Raw genomic sequence first — 20,744 nt, forward strand, 5'->3', positions numbered from 1 at the left:
ATCATTTCTCTTCATTATTAAGTTAAAATAAACTCTTTTAATTATAAGAGACACTCCACTACGAATCTTCTGAATAAATTTAAACAGATAGCAAGACAACTATGAATATTGTTTTCTTCCTCCTTACAATTTCATGTCTCCAATTTTTTAAAATCCAGTGTAGAAGTATTCTCAATAATTTAACCAATTAAACGACAATTCTAAATATTTTTATTCAAATATACGAATATGATCTCTTTAAACAGAATTATTATTTTCTTTTTTCATTTTGAACAATGAAACACATAACTTGGAGTGAAACTTGTAGTTCATGCAAACCCTCAACTCTCCAAATCACACATCTACGTGTCACCCTCTTCCCATCTCTACTACTCTTTATATCCTTCCACTTTCCCCTTCACTTCTCTCTCAACTCCGAACACCGCTCTCCGCCGTACTCCTCCAACATGGGTGATCGATCACCGCCTCGCCAAGTCCAAGTCCACCCCCAACAACGCTCTTACCTCCAGGACCCCACTTGGAAAATATCCGGTGGCGGCCGCCATGTAGACCACCACCAACATCAAGGCAGCGGCGGCGGCCCCTCCGCTTCGAAAATCATTGCCGTCGTCACCCTCGTCCCCGTTGGTGGCACTCTCCTCGGCCTCTCTGGCCTCACTCTAGCCGCCACGCTCTTCGGTCTCGCTGTGTCGACGCCTGTGTTCCTTCTCTTCAGCCCAGTGATCGTACCGGCTGCGTTAGCAATATGCCTTGCCATCGCTGCATTCTTGACGTCGGGAGTGTTCGGGCTCACAGCGTTGTCGTCACTATCGTGGGTGTATCGGTACATCAGACGGGCGACCGGGACGGTGCCGGAGCAAATGGACATGGCTAAGAGGAAGATGCAGGACATGGCAGGGTATGTGGGACAAAAAACTAAAGAAGTTGGACAAGAAATTCAAAGTAGAACACAAGATCAAGGAAGGAGATCAGGCACAACAGAACAAAGAACTTAACTAATTAAAAAAAAAATGTGTTGATGATGTATGTGTTTGTTTCTTTTCTTCTCTGTTTTGTGTGTTCTTCTTTTTTCTTTTTTTTTCTTCTCTCTATTTTCTTGTTAAATAAAAAAATGGTTTAATGTTTGGATGTAAATTTTCCTTTTGGTTGTTATGTATTTAATATATGACAGTTTGTTTTCCTTTGAATTTTAACAATTTCTTTTGGGCGTATGTCGTGTAGTTTTTTTTGTATAAATTGGAAGGGAGGAGTTGAAGATCTTTTGTCCCACATCGACTACATTGACATTTGGGATTTCCTTTATACAGGGCATGCGGTATGCTTATTATCGCCGAGCTCGGTAGTGTGAGCTTGTAACTCGAACGGGGGCATTAATGTGGCTGGAGGTTGGTCCAGCTCACCGAGTAGGGTATTTGCGAGATATATTATGGCCTGCCCATTCCAAGTAGAGAGTTGGGCCTTGGACTTCGAGCGAAGGCTTGGAGTTCATTGCCACTAGAGATGGAGGAAACCGCGTGAGGCTGGTTTCACAGAGCAGCGTAACCTCCCACTCTTGTCGGTGGAAGGATTACAGGCCGTTTCTCGGTTGCCCATCGAATACTCTGTGGGTAGTTCTCAACCCAACATCCACTTTTATTTTTTATTTTTTTTAAAGAAAAAATGATATAAAATGCTGCCTGCTAAGACGATTACGAAATCTTTCATTTTTATTTCACTGTGAGGATCTCCTACAAACAAATTCTTTACCAATACTCTGGGTTAATACCACCGTTCTTTTGCCTTTTCGTTTACCAGATTTTCATAAATTTTGAAGATACAGATCTGTTCTTAGTTTTCAAGGAAAGTAGTGATCCCATCTGCTTAAAATTTTCAGTCCTGCCCTCTTGGTTTTCTGCTAACTTTGTGTGAGAATATGCTTCGATAGCCCTCTCTTACTGTGGCTTCAAATGGAAGATTCCGAAGACAAATGTCCAGAGCTGTCTTTAACCAAAACAACCAGACAAGTAAAAGCAGAAAAGTTATAAGAGTTAACATAGAGATAGATATATGGATCCCTTTTATTTGAGTCATATTTCTCATTTTATGATATCATCAACAGTGAAGCTACCATAAAAAATGACAAAAGTGCCCAAAGCACTCAGTTTGTTGTACCTTGGTACTAGGTCTGAGTGACCCCTTATGAACATCGAGTCCCAAAATCTCATAGCAAAAGGAGTTTCTGACATTTTCATCTTTCAATTCCCAGTCTTCAAATCCATCTCTCGACTCTCAACTCACACCTAAATGATCCAAGAATCACAAAATGAATATGCATTGAATGAATGAGGTTAGCTCGGGAATGATCTTGTCGAGCGCCTTTGCTATAAGTCTTTCCTTACACAAAACTTTGAAATTAGTTGGAATGATTCTCAATAATGTTTATTATTAGAAGACAAAAGAAATATAATTGACTTTCTCATTGAAAAAGAGAATTAGTTACAGTGGAGGAAGTTATCAAACATTAACATCATAAAAACAGAATGTAAGTTTCTCTAATACTACTCCCCCTTAAAAGGTGGGGGCAAAGGTGGGGGCAAATATGTCTTCAACACCTGAACTAATTTTATGGGACAATCCGCTACAACATTTGGGTGTCAAGAAAACTTGTACGAAATGAATGGAAACTTGTACGAAATGAATGGAAGAAAACTATTGAAGTCTTACGAAATGAAGTTTTAGTTTGGTGACCACTATATATTAAACTCACGATCTTTTTGTTAATCTTTTAACTTTTTACTTCTAAGTTAACTCATGGTGGTTACAAAACGGTTTCTATTTAATAAAAGTTTATATGTCAACATTTGAGTCCCAAGTCACAATACATAAATGATGGATATAAATAAATTATTCAACTTATCCACGTATATTTAGAAATTTTATAGAAATTTTATTTTTATTGATAATCAAAAATGTAAATTACATAAATTAATTGTAATGTCTTTGTGACAAAATTTAATCAAACTAACTCATCTCATGGTCCACCAGTTCTTCAACTACCTTCAAATTTGGTGAGCTCCTTCAATCGGTCCGGAGTGCTTCTGAGAGGAGAGAGAAAGTCGTGATGAGCGTTTGAGAGAGAGGAATAAATGTCACCGCAAAAGCATTTGCAAGAGAGAGACAACGACGATGTGGGATGAAGTAAGGTTTTTTTTTTTTTTTTTTTTTTTGTCGTGGTTTGCAAGGCAAATGAAAATTTTGATTTTTTTTTTCTAAGTCAGTAAGCGTACGATTGAAGGAAAACATTTATTTTTTATTAGGGTAATTTTTAATCACACATAATTTATGTTGATAATTAACGACGTGAAAATTGTGTAAAGAAAACTCAATTTGGGTCAAGAAAATTGTGTTACGAAAAACTTCGCATTTTTATTTTTAACGACAAATTTTATTTCCTACCACCATTTTTTTAATTTCAAGTGTCATGTAAACTAGTATTTCTAAATAAATTTATTCGACACTAGTGGCTAGATTGGTGGATCCGACTGCGAAGGCTTGTTGTGGCGGCAACTACGACAGTGGTTGGAGTGTGGAATTGACGGCGGCGAGTGGCAAAAAATAGGAAGGAGAGGGTACTTCACAACAACACGGTAGCCCACTTCCTTCCACGAGATTTTATTTCTGTTTTGGTAGAGAGAGAAAATTTTCTTTAAGGTTTTGTCCGATGACAACGTTTTTGCGTGAGAGAAAATTTTGGGTTTTTATTTAGTTTTAATTGAGGGAGGGAGGGAAATTCACAAATTTGAAATTTGGGGGTTTTTCCATTTGAATTTTTTTTAATGACACCAAAAATTTGTCGTTAATTAATGACGTAAAAATTGTGTCAAAACAAATTAAATTATGTCAATAGGATTGTGTCAAGAAATAATTCGTATTTTTATTTTCGACGACAAAATTTACCTCACCCACATTTTTTAAAAAAATTTCAATGACACAATGTCTTGATTAGTAGTGTCATTAAAACACATTTTTCTAGTAGTGTCCATCTCAAACAAAATGACAATCTAGCTTGATGTGTTTGGTTCTTTCATGGAACACGAGGTTATTTGCAATGTAGATGGCAACTTGATTGTCACAAAATAGGAGGGCTAAAGATGGAGCTTTAATTTGTAGTTCATTAAGAAGGTTGTGAAGCCATCTAACTTCACATGTAGTGACGACTAGAGCTCGATATCCAACTTTTACAAATGATCTTGCTATTGTCTGTTACTTCTTTAATTTTCATGAAACGAGGGAGTTTCCAAGGAAAACACAGTATCCTATGACTGAGCGTTGTGTCTGGTCAGGAGTCCCAATCTACATTAGCGAAGACATTGATTAAGAAATCTCAAACTTTAGATAGCATGATGCCTTTTCTAGGGCATCTTTTGAGGTATTTGATTGAATGGTGGCTTCATTCATGTGGGTTAGGGTTGGTTTAGCCATGAATTGGCTTAGTCTATGTACTACAAAAGTGATGTCGGGCTGTGATATGGTTATACCCGAGTGCTCGCCGTCAATCAGAAAATTGAGGTAAATAGAAGTATGTTTAACCTATTGATTACTTCAAGTTAAGTTGAAAATGTTGTTGTGTTTCCTTTCTGTGCATCATTTTGATTCATAAACTGAGGGTGGACTTGATCTTTTTGACATACACTACAAGAAACAAGGCTATTTCCAACACATAAAAACAAAAAGAAAAAAACCACCAAGTATGTCGGCCAAAGTAATACCAACGTCACATCCTATGTCAGCAAGAACGTCGGAGAAATTGTGTCGATGTATATGTTTTTTTTAATGATGTTATTTATTTAATTTTTAATTTTTTGTTTTTGTTATCGTTAGGTATTGTTTTGGTTCCGCTTTGCAAGGAATGAAAACAAATTGCATTAAATTATGAAAATTAAAAGATTTTAATTTATAATAAAATAATATACACGAAAGATGTATAACAAAAATTACAAACAATATGTTTTAAACATTACATTAGAATAAAAAAAAAAAAAAAAAGCTTACACCTATCTCTTATTACTAGTCGTGGATCCAAAATAAAGAAAGTCAAGAACCCTCTGCGACAAGCTGAGACTCTGCGACGAGCTAGGACTGGAGTTCCAAAATTTAATTCTACACAATAGAAGTTTGTAAGTTGGGAGATGATCATAATTATAGTAGAATTGAAAGTACAACAAAAAGTTTTCATCAACTTACAAAAGCATCTGTTGTTGTCTGTGAAACGAACTCCTCAGTCCTATTGATACATATCAACTCGACAAGGTCGACCAGGTGACTGCATTCTTCAATGAGCTTAGTCTGTCTTTAAATAGACGAATTTGTGCCGCTCCTGTGGTTGTAAGGCTGCTTCACCCTAGTTGTCTTTCAAATATTTGATTGCTCCTACATTCAAACAATGATTATCAAAATGTTATATTTTCAAACAACAAATTAAATGAAATAATGTTAATTAATTTTAAAGTAGACGATATAAATCATCTAAAACTATCGAGTCATGTAATGGTAATAAAGAAACTGTCAATCTTGCACTCGATTGGCCAATCTCAACGGCGGGTTTGCGCTCAAAGTCGTTGTACTTCTTGACATGTCGGTGGTTGTCTCCCCTGAATTTCTTTCACACGCTGAGCATTTGATGCTCAACAAACCAATTAAGTGTTGAATCTTCAAGATCAAGTACGAAAAATTGCTACAAAAGAAATAAGTTTGGGATTAGTCTTCATGTAAGTAATTGAACATATATATATATGTTTAAAATTTTACAAACTTACCGCTAGGCCGCCCTTGACGGAAAGTCGTTAATTATCCACAACAATGCTACATTCAACTGAAAACATTGATCCGTAAGACAATCATACACACACACACCAAAAGTCCTATACCAATATACTAACATTAGTCATGATGAATAATAGACATGCTCCTATACCAATATACTAACATTAATCATGAAAATTTGAGGCATTTCTCGAACATGGGGCAGCCATTGACAATCGAAAAACTTTTGACTTTGATGAACAAGGTATATGCCAATCTCCTAACTTAAAATACAAAAAAAGATGTCAAGATCTAACCATTATCATCGAGCTTCTTTAAGGCATATGCGATTCCTCTAGCCTGCAGGCTGCTCTTAATGTTGGTGGGATAATTCTCAATGCTCTGGCTATTGAACATTTCATTCTTCGCCATCCATGCAAAACGAGAACGAAATATGTAAGTGACTATCTTTTATAGTAAACTGGATATACTTCAAAACAAGTACTATTACTATCAGTACACGAGGAGATAATTATTCAAACGAGTTATCTTTGAAGCCTTTGGATGAGAAAGAAAGGTTGCTTCGACATGCTTACGGCTTAGGATATCCAGAAGCAAATGTGAAATTTGCATTGTGTCGAGGCAGCAGGTCATCTCCTGCCGTAAGTGTCTTTCTTCTGCTACATATATTATGAGACTCAAATAAATCTTTGAAAGAAAGTTGACAGAAACGAATTGTTGAAACTTTGTGAAGTTAAGGGTGTATACTGCAGAGGAAGTGGCGAATGAGTTGGGGTCGGCAAAAGTCGAGTATTTGGAACCATCAGTAGAGATGACAAGCAAGAAGAAGATAATGGTGCCAAAGCTTCTTCAATGGCACATGAAAGACTTTGCAGACAAAAAACTAAAGAAGTTGGACAAGAAATTCAAAGTAGAACACAAGATCAAGGAAGGAGATCAGGCACAACAGAACAAAGAACTTAATTAATTAAAAAAAAAAGTGTTGATGATGTATGTGTTTGTTTCTTTTCTTCTCTGTTTTGTGTGTTCTTTTTTTTTCTTCTCTCTCTATTTTCTTGTTAAATAAAAAAATGGTTTAATGTTTGGATGTAAATTTTCCTTTGGGTTGTTATGTATTTAATATATGACAGTTTGTTTTCCTTTGAATTTTAACAATTTCTTTTGGGTGTATGTCGTGTAGTTTTTTATATAAATTGGAGTGGAGGAGTTGAAGATCTTTTGTCCCACATCGACTAATTTGACAATCAGGATTTTCTTTATATAAGGAATGCGATAATGTAGCATTCGCCGAGCTCGGTAGTGTGAGCTTGTAACTCGAACGGGGGCACTAATGTGGCTGGAGGTTGGTCCAGCTCACCGAGTAGGGTATTTGCGAGATATATTATGGCCTGCCCATTCCAAGTAGAGAGTTGGGCGTTGGGCTTCGAGCGAAGGCTTGGAGATCATTGCCACTAGAGACGGAGGAAACCGCGTGAGGCTGGTTTCACAGAGCAGCGTAACCTCCCACTCTTGTCGGTGGAAGGATTACAGGCCGTTTCTCGGTTGCCCATCGAATACTCTGTGGGTAGTTCTCATCCCAACATCCACTTTTTATTTCATTTTTTTCTTTAAATAGTATACAAAACTGTTCGACTTAAAGTCTACAAAACTGTTCTTTCGAATCGAAAATAGATTCGACGTTCGAACTTATATCTAATTCAAGTAAATATTAAACAAAAATATGTACTATATTAAATATAAAATAGAAATATTGTTCTTAGTTCTTTCGAAAATAGAAACGAAGTTAAATTGTTTCTTATTTTCTATTTTCTTGACAATATTCTACGATAAATATATTTCGACTTATATCTAATTCAAGTAAATATTAAACAAAAATATGTTTTATATTAAATATAAAAAATAATTATAAAAAATTTATGTATATATATATATATATATATATATTTGAAGTCTTTGCAATCCATTGGCTATGTTTTTTTGTCTGACCATAGTTCCTCACTTAATCCATCAATTTCAAGTTCGGATGATTTTCATGGCATCTAGAATGTAATATTAAAATTGAAATAAAAAAGAAAATCAATAAAACTAGAAAGAGGAATAGATAATCCAAACATTCAAAGGTTGTTTTGTTTTACAAACTTCATGCATTGAAGAAGAATAGCCCTTTCCCTGTACCTCTTTACTTGGATGAGTAAAGACAACTAATCTAAATTCTTACCTTATCTGTCCCATTGCATCTACATATACATAAAACTTACAGCTCAATATATACAAAGATGAAATCACACTAGTCTCTTTGATGCACTAAGATATTGAGCTTGGAATAGTAAAATCAAGTCACTTAAATTGAAGGATCTTATGTACATAGGCAAATGGGCTTCAACTCCTTTTTGGTTGCTTGTTTTGGTTCAACTGCTTCTCTCGAGCAACGATTTGTTTCAGATGGTTGAGCTTCAGGGACTTCCTCTACATTAGAGAACATGACTTCAGTGTAAGACATGTGCCTATGGTTCCTTCATATTCTCCAATCTACAAAAGAAACTTAAACAAATATTTATATGAAAGTTTGAAAGAAATGCCAGTTAGTCGCAAAATACAGACTACAACAACAGCCTTGAATCAAACCAAAAGATAAGAAGGTAAGATCAATATCATTTAAATTGTGTATCAGCATAAATTTCTATACATCTACAGCTTATCCTTGAATCAAACCAAGATATAAGAGGTACTCTTAACAACAATAGTAAACAGAATAATGCCAAGAGACTACACATTATGGTTCTGCTGAAGTACACTAGGTGAAAGCTTGTATCTTATTAACAACTTACAATCTTAAATTTGTTGTCGCAGATAGTCAATGCATTTCAATACATAAACAAGAATTAAACTCTTAAAACTCATCAATTACATTCAAATTTGTTACTATATTTGATTTGAGGCTGAATAGAACATTAAATTCTTCAATGTAAACCGTATGTTGAAAGGGGAAAATAGAAAAAAGTTCATAAAAAAGGATTAGAACAAGCTGTAAAGATATAGAGTAAGACCAAAATTATTGTTCAAAGGACTTTACAAATGTAAATGCTATAGCAACCACCAGAATGGTTTCATCAAGTGCTGTTAACTAGCAAGTTTGAAAGCATCAATGAAAAGACCACAAGCGAAACCCATTTTGAAGTTGTTCAGTACAGCAATGGGGAAGGTTACCTTTGGTCGACTGTAATAAAATCGAGTAACATACTTGGTAAGGAGAACGTATACCACAGCAGCAAAAACATCATTTACTCCTAAAGCTCCAAATGACAATGAGATAGTCTGAAAAGCCTCCCAACAATGAGATTCCTCCAAAAAGGGCCCTCCTCAAAGAACTTTGAAAGTAATTTCTCGAGAGCTCAGGCACGAGTCTAATGTTGAGAACCTACGTGGAGGGAAAGGTCGTGATTGAACCATATCGTATCTCCAATATGAAGGATTCATTTTGGGAGTAAAGCCATAATTTAAGAGGCTAGTATGGACTAAACTTGCATATTGTGCTATCACTTCCTATATGACTGGATAAAAAAATGTTGAGAACCTGAGATCATTAAAGTGTATTTTGCATAAACTCACGAGCATAGAACACAGGCTAAAATTTGGCAATGTTGTTAAGAAAAAAAATGACCCAAGACCGCCCACAAGGCTAATTATCACTAAATGGCATAAAATCAGTATAAACCAAGCAATGAAGGATTGGAGTTCTAATTTGACAATGAACAATGATGACAATAAGCAGCAAACACATAGATTCAGTTTCAAGAAACAATATCCACCTTTCCACTAAACTTCAGCTGAAATTTACTGTAGAAAACAAAAATCTCACAAACAAAGATAACAAAAAGGTTTAAATATTAACAAAATTCATCTTAGAATTGAAAATTTGAGGAACCCAAAACAGAAATGAAAGGAAAATGGGAGAAAATTAGGGGAAAATGAATACCAAGAATTTGGTTCCCAAGTTCAGCTTTGGGAGTGAGGAACAAGAGAAGAGCTTCCTATTGACGGAGCAAAGAGAATCATGAATTTGGAAATTGATGAAGAGGAAAGGGTAGCTGTACGTTTGATGAAGAGGAAACTTGAGAAAACTATAGGCATAACTTGAGAAGAGAGATAGAGAAGAAAGCCTGAGAACGAAGAAGAAACGGAGAATGAAGAGAGCCAGAGAAGAAATGGAGAACGAAGAGAGAAGAGGAAACTGGAGAGGAACTAAACGAAGAGAAATGAACAAGAGAGATGGAGAACCGGAAAAGAAAGTTGAAGAACGAGGAGGAGAAACAGAGGGATGAGAACAAGGAACAGAACGAGGAACGGAACGAGGAGAAACTCTTTTTTTTATTCCCACAAATTTCTTATTAAATGGGAAACATTTCTAATTATTTTGAGAACAAGAAAAAGGAAACGTGACCAAACACATTCGCTTATTAAAAGATTAGAAATAAGAAACAGAAACGTTACCAAATGGGCCCTTTGTTTCATTTCTGGCATACACATCTTGTCTTGCTTTCGAGAGACATTATCATCTTTCAATTCACAGTGTTCAAATCCATCTCTCAACTCACTCAATTAGATGATGCCAAGATCACTAAATGAGTAAGCATTGAATGAACGATGCATTGCCTTCGCACATTTCTTTCTATACACGAGACTTTGATTCAGTTCAGAATAAATAAGGCGTCTCTAAGTGGAATAGAAATATTTTGTTCATTTAGAAAGTCATTCTAAACAGGTCTTTATACTGCTACTGTTTGAACTCTCTGCTTGTTGAGTCTCATGGATTTCCATATTCCATGGATAATGTATCGACACGTTAAGCTATTTGGAAGAAACCCTGCTTTTAACATTCGATCTTGCAGCTCCATCAACTTTGTTTCATTACCCACATCACGGTAAACCTTAACCAGAGAATTGAAACTTTCAGAGTCAAAGAACTGAAAATCTTTGGCAAATGAGACCAATAATGATTCTGCTTTATCAGCATTGCCTTCTTTGCAATATCCGTTTACCAATGCTCTACATATTTCATGATCTGGAATCACTTCAGATTCAACCATTTCCACCATTAGACCTTCACCATCTACACTTCTGTTGATTTCACACATACAGTGTATGAGAGACTTATATGTATCAGTGGTAGGTTTGTAATTCCTGTTTATCATTTCCAGTTTCAGAAGTAGTGCCTCAGACACATTATTACTTCTACAGAAAGATTCAATAAGCTTATTGTAGATATCAGAATCAGGTTGGAAACTGTCTTCAAGAATTCTCTCGAGAAGACTTTTAGCTGCGAATGGACGATCTTCTCGACACAATGATATGATAAGATACTTGTAGATATCGTGAGCAACAGTGACTCCAAGTTTCTGAATCTCTACAACCAAATTCAAAGCTGAGATCAACCTACCTTCTCTTCCATATCCTTCCACCAAAATCCTACAAGTGAAACTATCTGGGTGAATACCAATTCCAATCATCTCGTGTAGCAATGATCTTGCCTCTTGCAGCATTCCATCCTTACAATATGCACCAATTAGCGTATTGTACAACACAACGTCTGGATCCATTCCTCGGTCAATCATTCGATGAAATAGCTGATGGGCTTCTCTTACCCTTCCTAACCTACAAAGACCCCTCATCAAGGAAGTATATGAAACAAGATCAGGCATCACACCTCTCCTATACATTATCTTATACAAGTAAAATGCATCTTCTAATCTACCTCTTCTGACATAGCTATCAATCAAAGTATTGTAAGTCACAACGTCGGGATCAAACCCTTCCTCTTCCATCTTTTCCAAGAACCCATTAATCTTATTCACGTCCCCATCTCTACACAGAACATAAGTCAAAATATTAAAAGTATATGCATTTGAGTGAACTCCAATCCTCCCCATCTCTTCATAAAGCTCCCAACATTGGGCATCAGACTTCATCTTCGCCAGGCCATTTAGAATACAATTACAAGCAATCACATTTGGGACAAAACCCAATTTCACCATCTTCTTGAAGCTCCAATAACTTTCATGAATCAAATCCAACTTCACATATGCCTTAATTAGCATTTCAAAGATAACAGGGTTCCAATTACAGTGCTCAGTGCACAATACCAAATTCTGAAAAACATCCTCACTACTTGAGACATCTTTAGACAATTCAATCAATTCAGACAAAAACTTCATCGCCAAAGGAAATTGTCGAGACCAAGCCAAAATGTGGATAATTAGGCAATAATTGTGAGAACTAAGTCTAATATCCAAATCATATTTAACCCAATTGAAAAAAGCAAGAGCAGAGACGAAATTAGATTGGCACCTCAATAAAATCTTGGAGATTTGACGATGACCCAAGTGAGGAATAAGCTCTTTAATGTGGGATTGAAGAAGAGCTAACCTGGGGTTGTTCGTTTTAAGATGCGAAGAGACGAGTTCAACGATATTGAAGGGGTTTTGGTTTTGTGGAAGAAAATGGTAAAGAGGGTTGACGATTAATTTAGCTTCGGATTCAGGAATTGATTGCAAAAATGTTGAGGATGAAGAAGAAGAAGAAGAAGAAGAAGAAGAAGATAAAGTTGATTTAGAGAATGAAGTGTGGAAGAAGAAGGATTGCGCGAGTTTAGGAAGATTGGAAGCTGTAGTTCGAAGCATTGGCTATGGAAATATGGAAATATGGAAATAGAAAGAGAAGGTAGCGATTTGCAAAACAAAAAGAGTCGATAAAGAAGAAAGGAAGAAGGCAGCGATTCTAATCGGTTATCAATGATCAAAGGCTTTACCCACATACCAGTATCGGAGCGGTGTGAAGCTGATCTGGGAAAATGGGAGAGTTACTGTGGGCCGAAACCCATTTCAGCCTCAATTTCGGCCCACTCTTCTCGTCAGGGAAAAAGTGAGGAGCAATTATAAGAGGAAATACAAAGAAGTTATGTTGACCATGGAAATAGCAAATTCAACCAATTGCATCAGCTAGGCCCAATACAAGTTTGTGGAGGTCCAAAGCCCAAGATCGACAACACTAGGCTTGAAACCAATCTAACTAACTAATCAACACGTTAAAAGGGGGAAAATAAAAGTAAAGATTTGAGTCTGACATTGTTTCTTTCCCAACAACTTTAATAGAAAAAATGGTGTTAAGTAGATGGACACAAGGAATGCATGGGGATGGTTGTTGATATATGCAAGCAAAGCAATGACAATAATAAATAACCATGTGCAAATGATTGCTCTAATCAAACTCACCATATTACATATCAATCATTGTTCTTCCACTTACATTTAAAAAACAAAAACTCCTTTCTCTTACTAAACAAAACCATCAATTATTTTAAATCAAAAATAATAATGTACGAAAAATATTAAAGATTTAAGGAGAAATTTAATCTTTTATTTATTTGTTTTTACCTTTTTTATAAAAAGAAAAAAAAAGTCCAAACATTCAATTGTATTTAATAATTTTTATCATTAAAAAAAAATCAAAGTAGAGGAGGAAATAAAACTTATGGAAATTAGAATTACATCATCTTTTATAACCATTTTAATGCCCCAAATTTATATGTGATAAAAGATTACAATTTGTAATAAGTTTAAACTATTTTAAAAAGAAATCGCCATAAATATATGGCAGCTCGAGTTAAAAATACCCCTGAAATTTTAAAAGTTTAAAAGTGTTCTTAAACTTTAAGAAAATGGTTCAAAAATACTTTACTGTTAGTTTTGAATGAGATCCATTAAAGGTTTGTTTCAAAATAGCTCTAAAATAATTGTGGAAAAGTGTCATAAATATCTTTGAATTAAAAAAAAATACTCTTATTTATTCAAATTTTATACTAATTTTTCTATTGACCAACATAAAATTAATTTTTTTATGAATTATAAATATTTTATCAATTCTTCTATTTTCTCTTCATAATTTTTCCTCTTTTTTACTTAGGATATATATGAAACTTTTCAATAGTTAAGAGATATTTTTTAAACAAAACTCTAACTAGTTTCATTTAAAATTAACGATGAAAACATTTTTGAACCATTTCAAATGTTTAAAGCATTTTTGGAACTTTTGAAAGTTTATAAGTATTTTTTTTTACTCAAGCTACGTAAATCTATGGATATTTTTTTAAAAGAAAATAATTTTAGCCTTTGTAATATTAGTAGCATGTATTCTTTGACTACAAAATCCAAGTCCCTCACTTGACCTATTACTAAAGATTGAATTGCAAATTTTGTATCTAGGAATGGAAGAAAGAATCAACCTAGTTATGATTTAAAAACTTCGATTTTAGTCTTTATAATTTGATTATATTTCATAAATAATATATATATATATATAGTTCGATAAAATTCACGTAAATAGTATTTATTATAAAAGCTATTTATCAAACTTAATCTGAATTCTAATTTGTAATAAATTGAGGACTAAATTCTAACTTTTTCAAAAATGGAAAAAAATGTTGACAAAAAGAACAAGCTAAATAGTGAGCTGAAGTGTAGTATTTTGTTCTAAAATATGACTATCATTTTATTTCAAATTACTATCTCTACGTTAACATTTTAACACATTTAGTTTTATTTAATTAGGGTGAGATTAAATTATTAAACTTGAAAATGATAATCCATATCTTATTTAACTAATAGTTCTAAAGTTTGAAGAAGTACTTAACATATTTTATCATTTATATTTGTAAATATTTTCTTAATTTTTCGTGTATATATATATATATATATATATATAATTTAAAAGCGAAAATTTAAATATATAAATAATTTTTTTTTGCAGAACAATTGAGGATATAATGAGGTAACTTTTAGGAAAGGTTTAGGTGTTAATTTGAAAGATTTGGACATGCAATAAATTAAAGGGTATAATTGAGATTTTCTTTACAAAAGAAGAAGTAATAAATGGTGGAATAATTGTAAATGTATAAATAAAGGTTTGTTGGTAAGTCGTAATTAATGCCATCTCTTAAGGGAAAAAAGACCATATTTAAGATTCTCAATTGATGAACTTAATGGCGAAGACTCATGAGAATTAAGTATCAAACAAATTAAAATTAAAGTACCAACACATTAAGTGTATGTTTACTAAGTACACACCTTATATCACTATTTAATAATGTGACATAATTAACATAATTTCTTGGATAAGAGTGCATAAAACATTAAGAATATGTTCCAAGAAAAAAGGAATATATTCCAAAAGTAAGATTGATAGATATATACATATATATGGTAAAAGAGTCGACAAAAGATACTTTATAATTATTTAGTTTAAGTGTTAATAAACATGCGGTGAAGTAGATGGTTTATTCAAACCTCTAACCTTCAACAATTTTGTTTTCTTCTAATGAAATACAATCGTTGAGAGAAACGACTTTTTTCGACACATTTTTAAGGTATCGAAAAAAATATAATGTATGTTATACTAGTGGCATCGAGAAAAGAGTGATTATTTTTTCAATTTTATACCTTCACCCTTTCTAAATGCTATAAGTTTGAAGGCATATGCTTAATCAATTTAATTATGTTTAAAATTTGAGGAACAGTTATTTTTAAATTCTTTTAAAGAATATTATTTTAAATGACAAAAACGATTGAAAATATTTATATTTTTGATAGACTGCAATATACTTACATCTATATCTCTCAGCATTTATCACTAAAGTGATAGATATATATTGATAAATAAATGTATATTGATACATATTTTAATTCATTTTACAATATTTGAAAACAATCTTTTTATTATGTACCATATAATAACTTACTTTAATTGCAACAACTTAGATTTCATCCCCGTTTCTCTTTCTTAAGTCGTACACATAATTAACCACCTCATCCATAGATTTTAAAAAGCCTAGTTAAAACTATTTTATCTAAACATATTTAACTATGGATCAATCGAAGATTTATAATGATCTAATGATTGCAATTAATTACATTATAACGACACTATTTGGAATATTATTTTTAGTTGCTTTGTTAACTCTTAGTAACAGCTTGGCTTTGTGGATTTATTCTGTGAAAGAGAAAACATCAAATTAAGTGATTGATTGATTATTACAAAGTTACCAAACTTATGGTTGAATGAAAGACATATTTTTTTTGGATCAGTTGATGAGTGATATGATACTTAAATCAACAGTACAAACAGAAAGCTAAGTAGTAAGTTCAAGTTTTTTCTTTGTGTGTGTGGAAAAGAATAGGGGTTTTGAGTAGGTCAAATATAAGAGCTTTGGAAGACCTGTCTGTACTATTACCAATACCAAATATATATAGAACAATATATATAATAAATAAATAAATAAATGATTTTAAAATTCAAATACTAAAATATTATTATTAAAAAAATATATATATATATATATAAAGAAGAAGAATTAAAGTATTATAGAGAAAAGTTTGAATTACAATATGACTCTTTCTTTGACAGTGACAAATGATTCTTAAGAGAGGGAATATATTAAAGGGAAGAAAGCTATGGTTTTTATTTATATATTATTTATATTATCTTATTCTTATGTTTCATTTTTTTTATTTTTGTTTTTTGTTTTTAAATTTCTTTTCATCTTCTTAGTACAAAGAACTATTTAGAATAAAGTTATTATGATCTTTTTTTTTTGTTTCCTCTAATTGTCTCAGCATCACTTTGTGGGTCATTTCTTTTTTCTTTTTACAATTTTCCAATTATTATCCATTTGCATATTGTTATAATTTAAAATTAGTGCTTTCATAATATATTTAAATTCCGTTTAATAATATTTTGTTTTTTTCTTACTAATGTTTACAAAAAAGATAATAATAATAATAATAATCATACCAATCTTAAATCTAAAAATTAGTAGTTTTATTTTGAAAATTTAGTTAGATGAAAATTATTGTAAGAAATTATTTTTTTTTAAAAAAATAGAATTAATTTTGAAAACCCAAAAATAAAAATAAAAAACTACCAAACAAGTCTTAAAGTTTTTTAAAATTATGTCTTTGTTAATTTTCTCACAATTTCTTTAAAATGGTTTTCATCTTTAGTTAGGTATCATTTCGAATGGTTCATATACAAATTTCACGTTCTAATTAACTTTTTTTTAAGATTATATTTTTTAGTTTTCAAAATATAACTAAATTGAATTTAGTAGATAGTTTCTTGAATTAAATGGTAGTTGTGATTTTAGTCTTAATTTTAAAAAGTAAAAATTAAATAGCTATTAAAGAATAATAACGTATATTGTTGGTCCACTTTATTAATTATTCTAATTGTTAATTATATATAATGATGACCTAGTAATTTTTTTAAAAAAAGTCCATATATATAGCTTATAAATTGTCCAAGTTGATCTTAGAGTCGATGTTTAAGATTTTGTCAAGAAATATTTTGCTTGTAGGGCTAATTCAAATCTTCATTTTTTACACTTCATGGAGGTTGGTTTACTGTCCATTTTGCTTTGTTGATTTATTTATATAAGAATTATGACTATCATTATATTAAACTAATTTATCAACATATAATAACAACCATGCAAATTAGATTATGTCTTCGTCACAATACTAATTATATCTCATATACAAAAAGTTAGAAATATTTACAAAAGTATAGAAAATTTTTAGATTCTATCAACGAAATCCAAACAATATTCTATACTTATTGTTGATGATTATTTTTATAATGGGTATAATTGACATATAACACAAATAGCAACTACAAAGTCAAGTAGAGAACACAATATACAAGCAGAAAGTGATAACTTATGACTCAAATAGCAATAGAAAAAAGTGGTTAGCTCGAGTCAAGCCCAAGCCCAAGCCCAAGCCCCATACCCAGTGTATTCGAAATCGACCCTACCAAATGCACAAGACATGTTTTACACACGCCTCTAACCAAAAGATCATTTAGAGCCCTAAATATGGCATAAGGAAAATGTTTGGCCTTAGGCCAACCCTAAGCAAACGAAAAATAAAAATGTCCCTTGACTCGAATCCTACCCAGAAAACTTTAAAGAACAAATTAAAATAAACTTTCAGTAAATACATCATTATAACTTCATTTGAGGTAACTTAAATAATTCTACCTTTAAACTCTATAACTTACACGTTTTTCATCCCTATGACATAAACAATAGAGTGATGGCTAGTATTATATGTGTTTTGTTATGAACATTCACACTAGTGGTTAAAAAGAAGAAAGAAAGAAAATGGTCATTCCAAAAACAAATGATAATGGGAAACTTCAAATTAGTTCCCTCAATTTAAAATTATGTATACTTAGTAGTAAGTTGCGTATGGCGCCAGCAGAAAGGCGTCATGAATGATGATGAAGTAAAATGACCAAAGAAACCAAAATTGTAAACAATATTCACAAAACTAGGAAGGATTTCAAAACATGGAACCGCGTTTCAAATGGTAGAGAAAAAGTAGAAAATTTTGGGGATAAGTGCTTTTTTGATTTCCTTTGAGTATTTAAAGAATCACTCATCAAATTCTAAAATCCAAAAAAGCCAATAAAAGCTTAGCATCATAATCCATTCCAATCTACAAAAGTGAAATGGCACTCACTTTAATTACCCAAAAACACCAAGCCCATTTTCGTAATCAAGTTTCTATATAACTACAACTCACAAACTTATTCCAAAAAAATGTTCTAATAAAATCAGATATATACACACACACACCAAAATCTCTCCATATATATATATATATATATATTTCTTTCTCTCTCTCTTTCTCTATGATGAAAATGGCTATTGGTCCATCTTCACCAAACATCCTTCCTTCTCCCCAAATTTTCTCCATCAAATCCTCACATTCATCCACCTTAATTTTTGTAAAGTTCAAAACTTTCATCCACACTATCATCTTCTCTCAATTTTGCCGATTGGCTCGAGCCATCTCCCGAGCCAAATCGACAGTGGTTCATATTCTAAAGAAAAGTTATCACTACAAGGACAAGAACAAGAACAAGATCTTTTTCGGTTCGTTTAGGCTCCATTACAATTGGTGTTCTTCCCATGTGATGCCCGTGCCCGATCCCATATGGGAATTAGGGCACTTTTACTACGACCATGCTACCTCCACAGCTGCCGATGGCTCGCAACTGTCTGGATATTTGCAGTGGTTGGAAGAGAGAAAATTGGAGAGTGAAACAATGACGACGGCAACGGGAACAACGGCAGAAATGAATGAGATCGACAAATTGGCGGAGATGTTCATTGCAAGCTGCCATGAGAAATTCAGGTTGGAGAAACAAGAATCTGCTAGGAGATTTCAAGCAATGATGGCTAGAAGCATGTGAAAGCAAAACAGAATTGAGAAAGAAAACAAAGAATAGTTGAAAGGTTTTTGGGGATTGGGAAATTATTAAATAGATGAAGGTGAGTTTGGAGGGGGTGTGTGGTAATGTTTTTGTGAAATTATTATTGTTTAATGTAAATTATTTGGGGGTGGAATCAATCATATTTTCATCATATCCAAACATTAAGCTACTTAATTAAATTAGTTTTCTTTAGGATATATAGTATGTGTTTTATCTTTTGAAATATTTCTCCATGTTTTAGAGTTACACAAGCTGCATGATCTACCAGCTTTGATATCATGATTATTTCTTACTTTTTTTTATTCCTTTAGAAATTTGGTTGATAAAATATTCAAAAGTGTTTCCAAAAAGCAAGATAAAGAACATCAACCACAGTTTTACTGGTCCAAAACCAAACCCCTTCAAATCCATTCAATTGCATAAATTTTGGGTCATTTTCTGTCCGGAATAATTGAAAACTTGATAATTGTTTTAAATGACAAAACTGTTCAATTTATATAGTTTTCAATATATCAAAATATCATTGTATAACTGTAATTATCGCATTGTCTCTTGTTATCAAGTGATAGAGACGGTTTCTTTCAGGCAGTCGGTAAATAGTGTACCATATTTTGTTATATTTATAAAAAAAGTTAAATGAATTCCTCGTTTGTATCGTAGAAACGAAAAGATAAAAGGAAAAGAAAAATAGAGAGAATAATTAGCTAGACAGAGGAGTATGGATGAATCACTTTCAAATTTTATTTTTCCAGCTTTTTTGGGGTTAATACGGTGTCGTTTAGTTGAACATTAGAGACAATTCCACATGTCAAAAAGGGGAAAAAATGACCCAACTTGTCTTGCAGATTGACAACCATTGAAACATAAAATACAAAAGACAGAAATAAAAAGAAGAAAACATAACACAAAATTATTTGCTATTGGCTTTATGTTATATATATATATATATATAGAATTGTTTTTGTTTTGGTTATTCCAAGTAGGGCTAGTAGTAGGGTTGATGATTGATTAATTATATGTTAAAGCTAAGTTTAATTTAATCAGCTTTGTTAATTTGAGTCTTTAAATCTTTTTGTTTAGAAAAGAAAAAACCCCATTACTATTATTATTATACATTATCATGGTTTATAAATTTCACTTTTGTTAGTACACAGGAAGAAAAAGCAAATTAAAGGTTAAAAAAGAAAGTCTTTTTAAAACGGTTTACACATAATATTTACTATAGGTGTTGTTTATCAATTCAAACGTTAACATGATTAGCAAAGTCATGTGGTGCAACCATATTACGACTTTTAAGAGAGCATAAAAAAAGTAAAATTGGATACATGTTTGTTGCCAATGATTATATAAAGCTTGAATTTCATCAACAATAATCAATTGGAGATGTTTGATCGTTAAACTTACATGTAAACGTATTTTAATCACACACATCTTATAAATCGGTTTGAAAATAGAGTTTTTGCTAGTCGTCTATTTGAGAAAGAGGTTCAATTTAAAGATATAATAAAAAACGGGATGTGAGATTATAAAATAGTACGGGTAAGTATTAGGATTATAATTAAAAGTAATAATGCTATAAACATAACCAAGAAGAAGTGGGAATTGTTGTTAGA

The 20,744-nt window shown here is 32.4% G+C and overlaps 3 protein-coding genes across 12 annotated transcripts; 2 read left to right on the plus strand and 1 right to left on the minus strand.

The window, feature by feature from the left end:
- The first annotated feature begins 274 nt into the window (after positions 1 to 274).
- Positions 275 to 6,962, plus strand: LOC101216730 (oleosin 16.4 kDa). Of its 2 annotated transcripts, XM_031885120.1 has the most exons (2): positions 275 to 954; positions 6,725 to 6,962. In XM_031885120.1, exons 1-2 carry the CDS (start codon positions 276 to 278, stop codon positions 6,763 to 6,765), a joined length of 720 nt encoding a protein of 239 aa, XP_031740980.1. In that variant the 5' UTR covers position 275; the 3' UTR covers positions 6,766 to 6,962. The 2 variants fall into 2 exon arrangements, with proteins under 2 accessions (XP_031740980.1, XP_031740979.1); XM_031885119.1 differs by lacking the exon at positions 6,725 to 6,962 and having other exon boundaries at positions 279 to 1,011.
- A 916-nt stretch (positions 6,963 to 7,878) lies between these two features.
- On the minus strand, positions 7,879 to 12,621 carry LOC101222326 (pentatricopeptide repeat-containing protein At5g40400). Of its 9 annotated transcripts, none has more exons than XM_031885567.1 (3): positions 10,294 to 12,621; positions 9,044 to 9,220; positions 7,879 to 8,268 (listed from the first exon to the last, which is right to left on the minus strand). In XM_031885567.1, the coding sequence occupies exon 1, from the start codon at positions 12,477 to 12,479 to the stop codon at positions 10,569 to 10,571; it is 1,911 nt and encodes a 636-aa protein (XP_031741427.1). In that variant the 5' UTR covers positions 12,480 to 12,621; the 3' UTR covers positions 7,879 to 8,268; positions 9,044 to 9,220; positions 10,294 to 10,568. The 9 variants fall into 9 exon arrangements, with proteins under 9 accessions (XP_031741427.1, XP_011655403.1, XP_031741426.1 ...); XM_011657101.2 differs by having other exon boundaries at positions 7,879 to 8,331; XM_031885566.1 differs by having other exon boundaries at positions 9,010 to 9,220.
- A 5,738-nt stretch (positions 12,622 to 18,359) lies between these two features.
- LOC105435523 lies at positions 18,360 to 19,328 on the plus strand. The gene has a single exon (XM_011657106.2). The coding sequence runs from the start codon at positions 18,547 to 18,549 to the stop codon at positions 19,108 to 19,110; it is 564 nt and encodes a 187-aa protein (XP_011655408.1). The 5' UTR covers positions 18,360 to 18,546; the 3' UTR covers positions 19,111 to 19,328.
- Positions 19,329 to 20,744: the final 1,416 nt, after the last annotated feature.

This window comes from Cucumis sativus, chromosome 5 (genome assembly GCF_000004075.3).
Source record: "Cucumis sativus cultivar 9930 chromosome 5, Cucumber_9930_V3, whole genome shotgun sequence".
Lineage (NCBI taxonomy): Eukaryota > Viridiplantae > Streptophyta > Magnoliopsida > Cucurbitales > Cucurbitaceae > Cucumis > Cucumis sativus.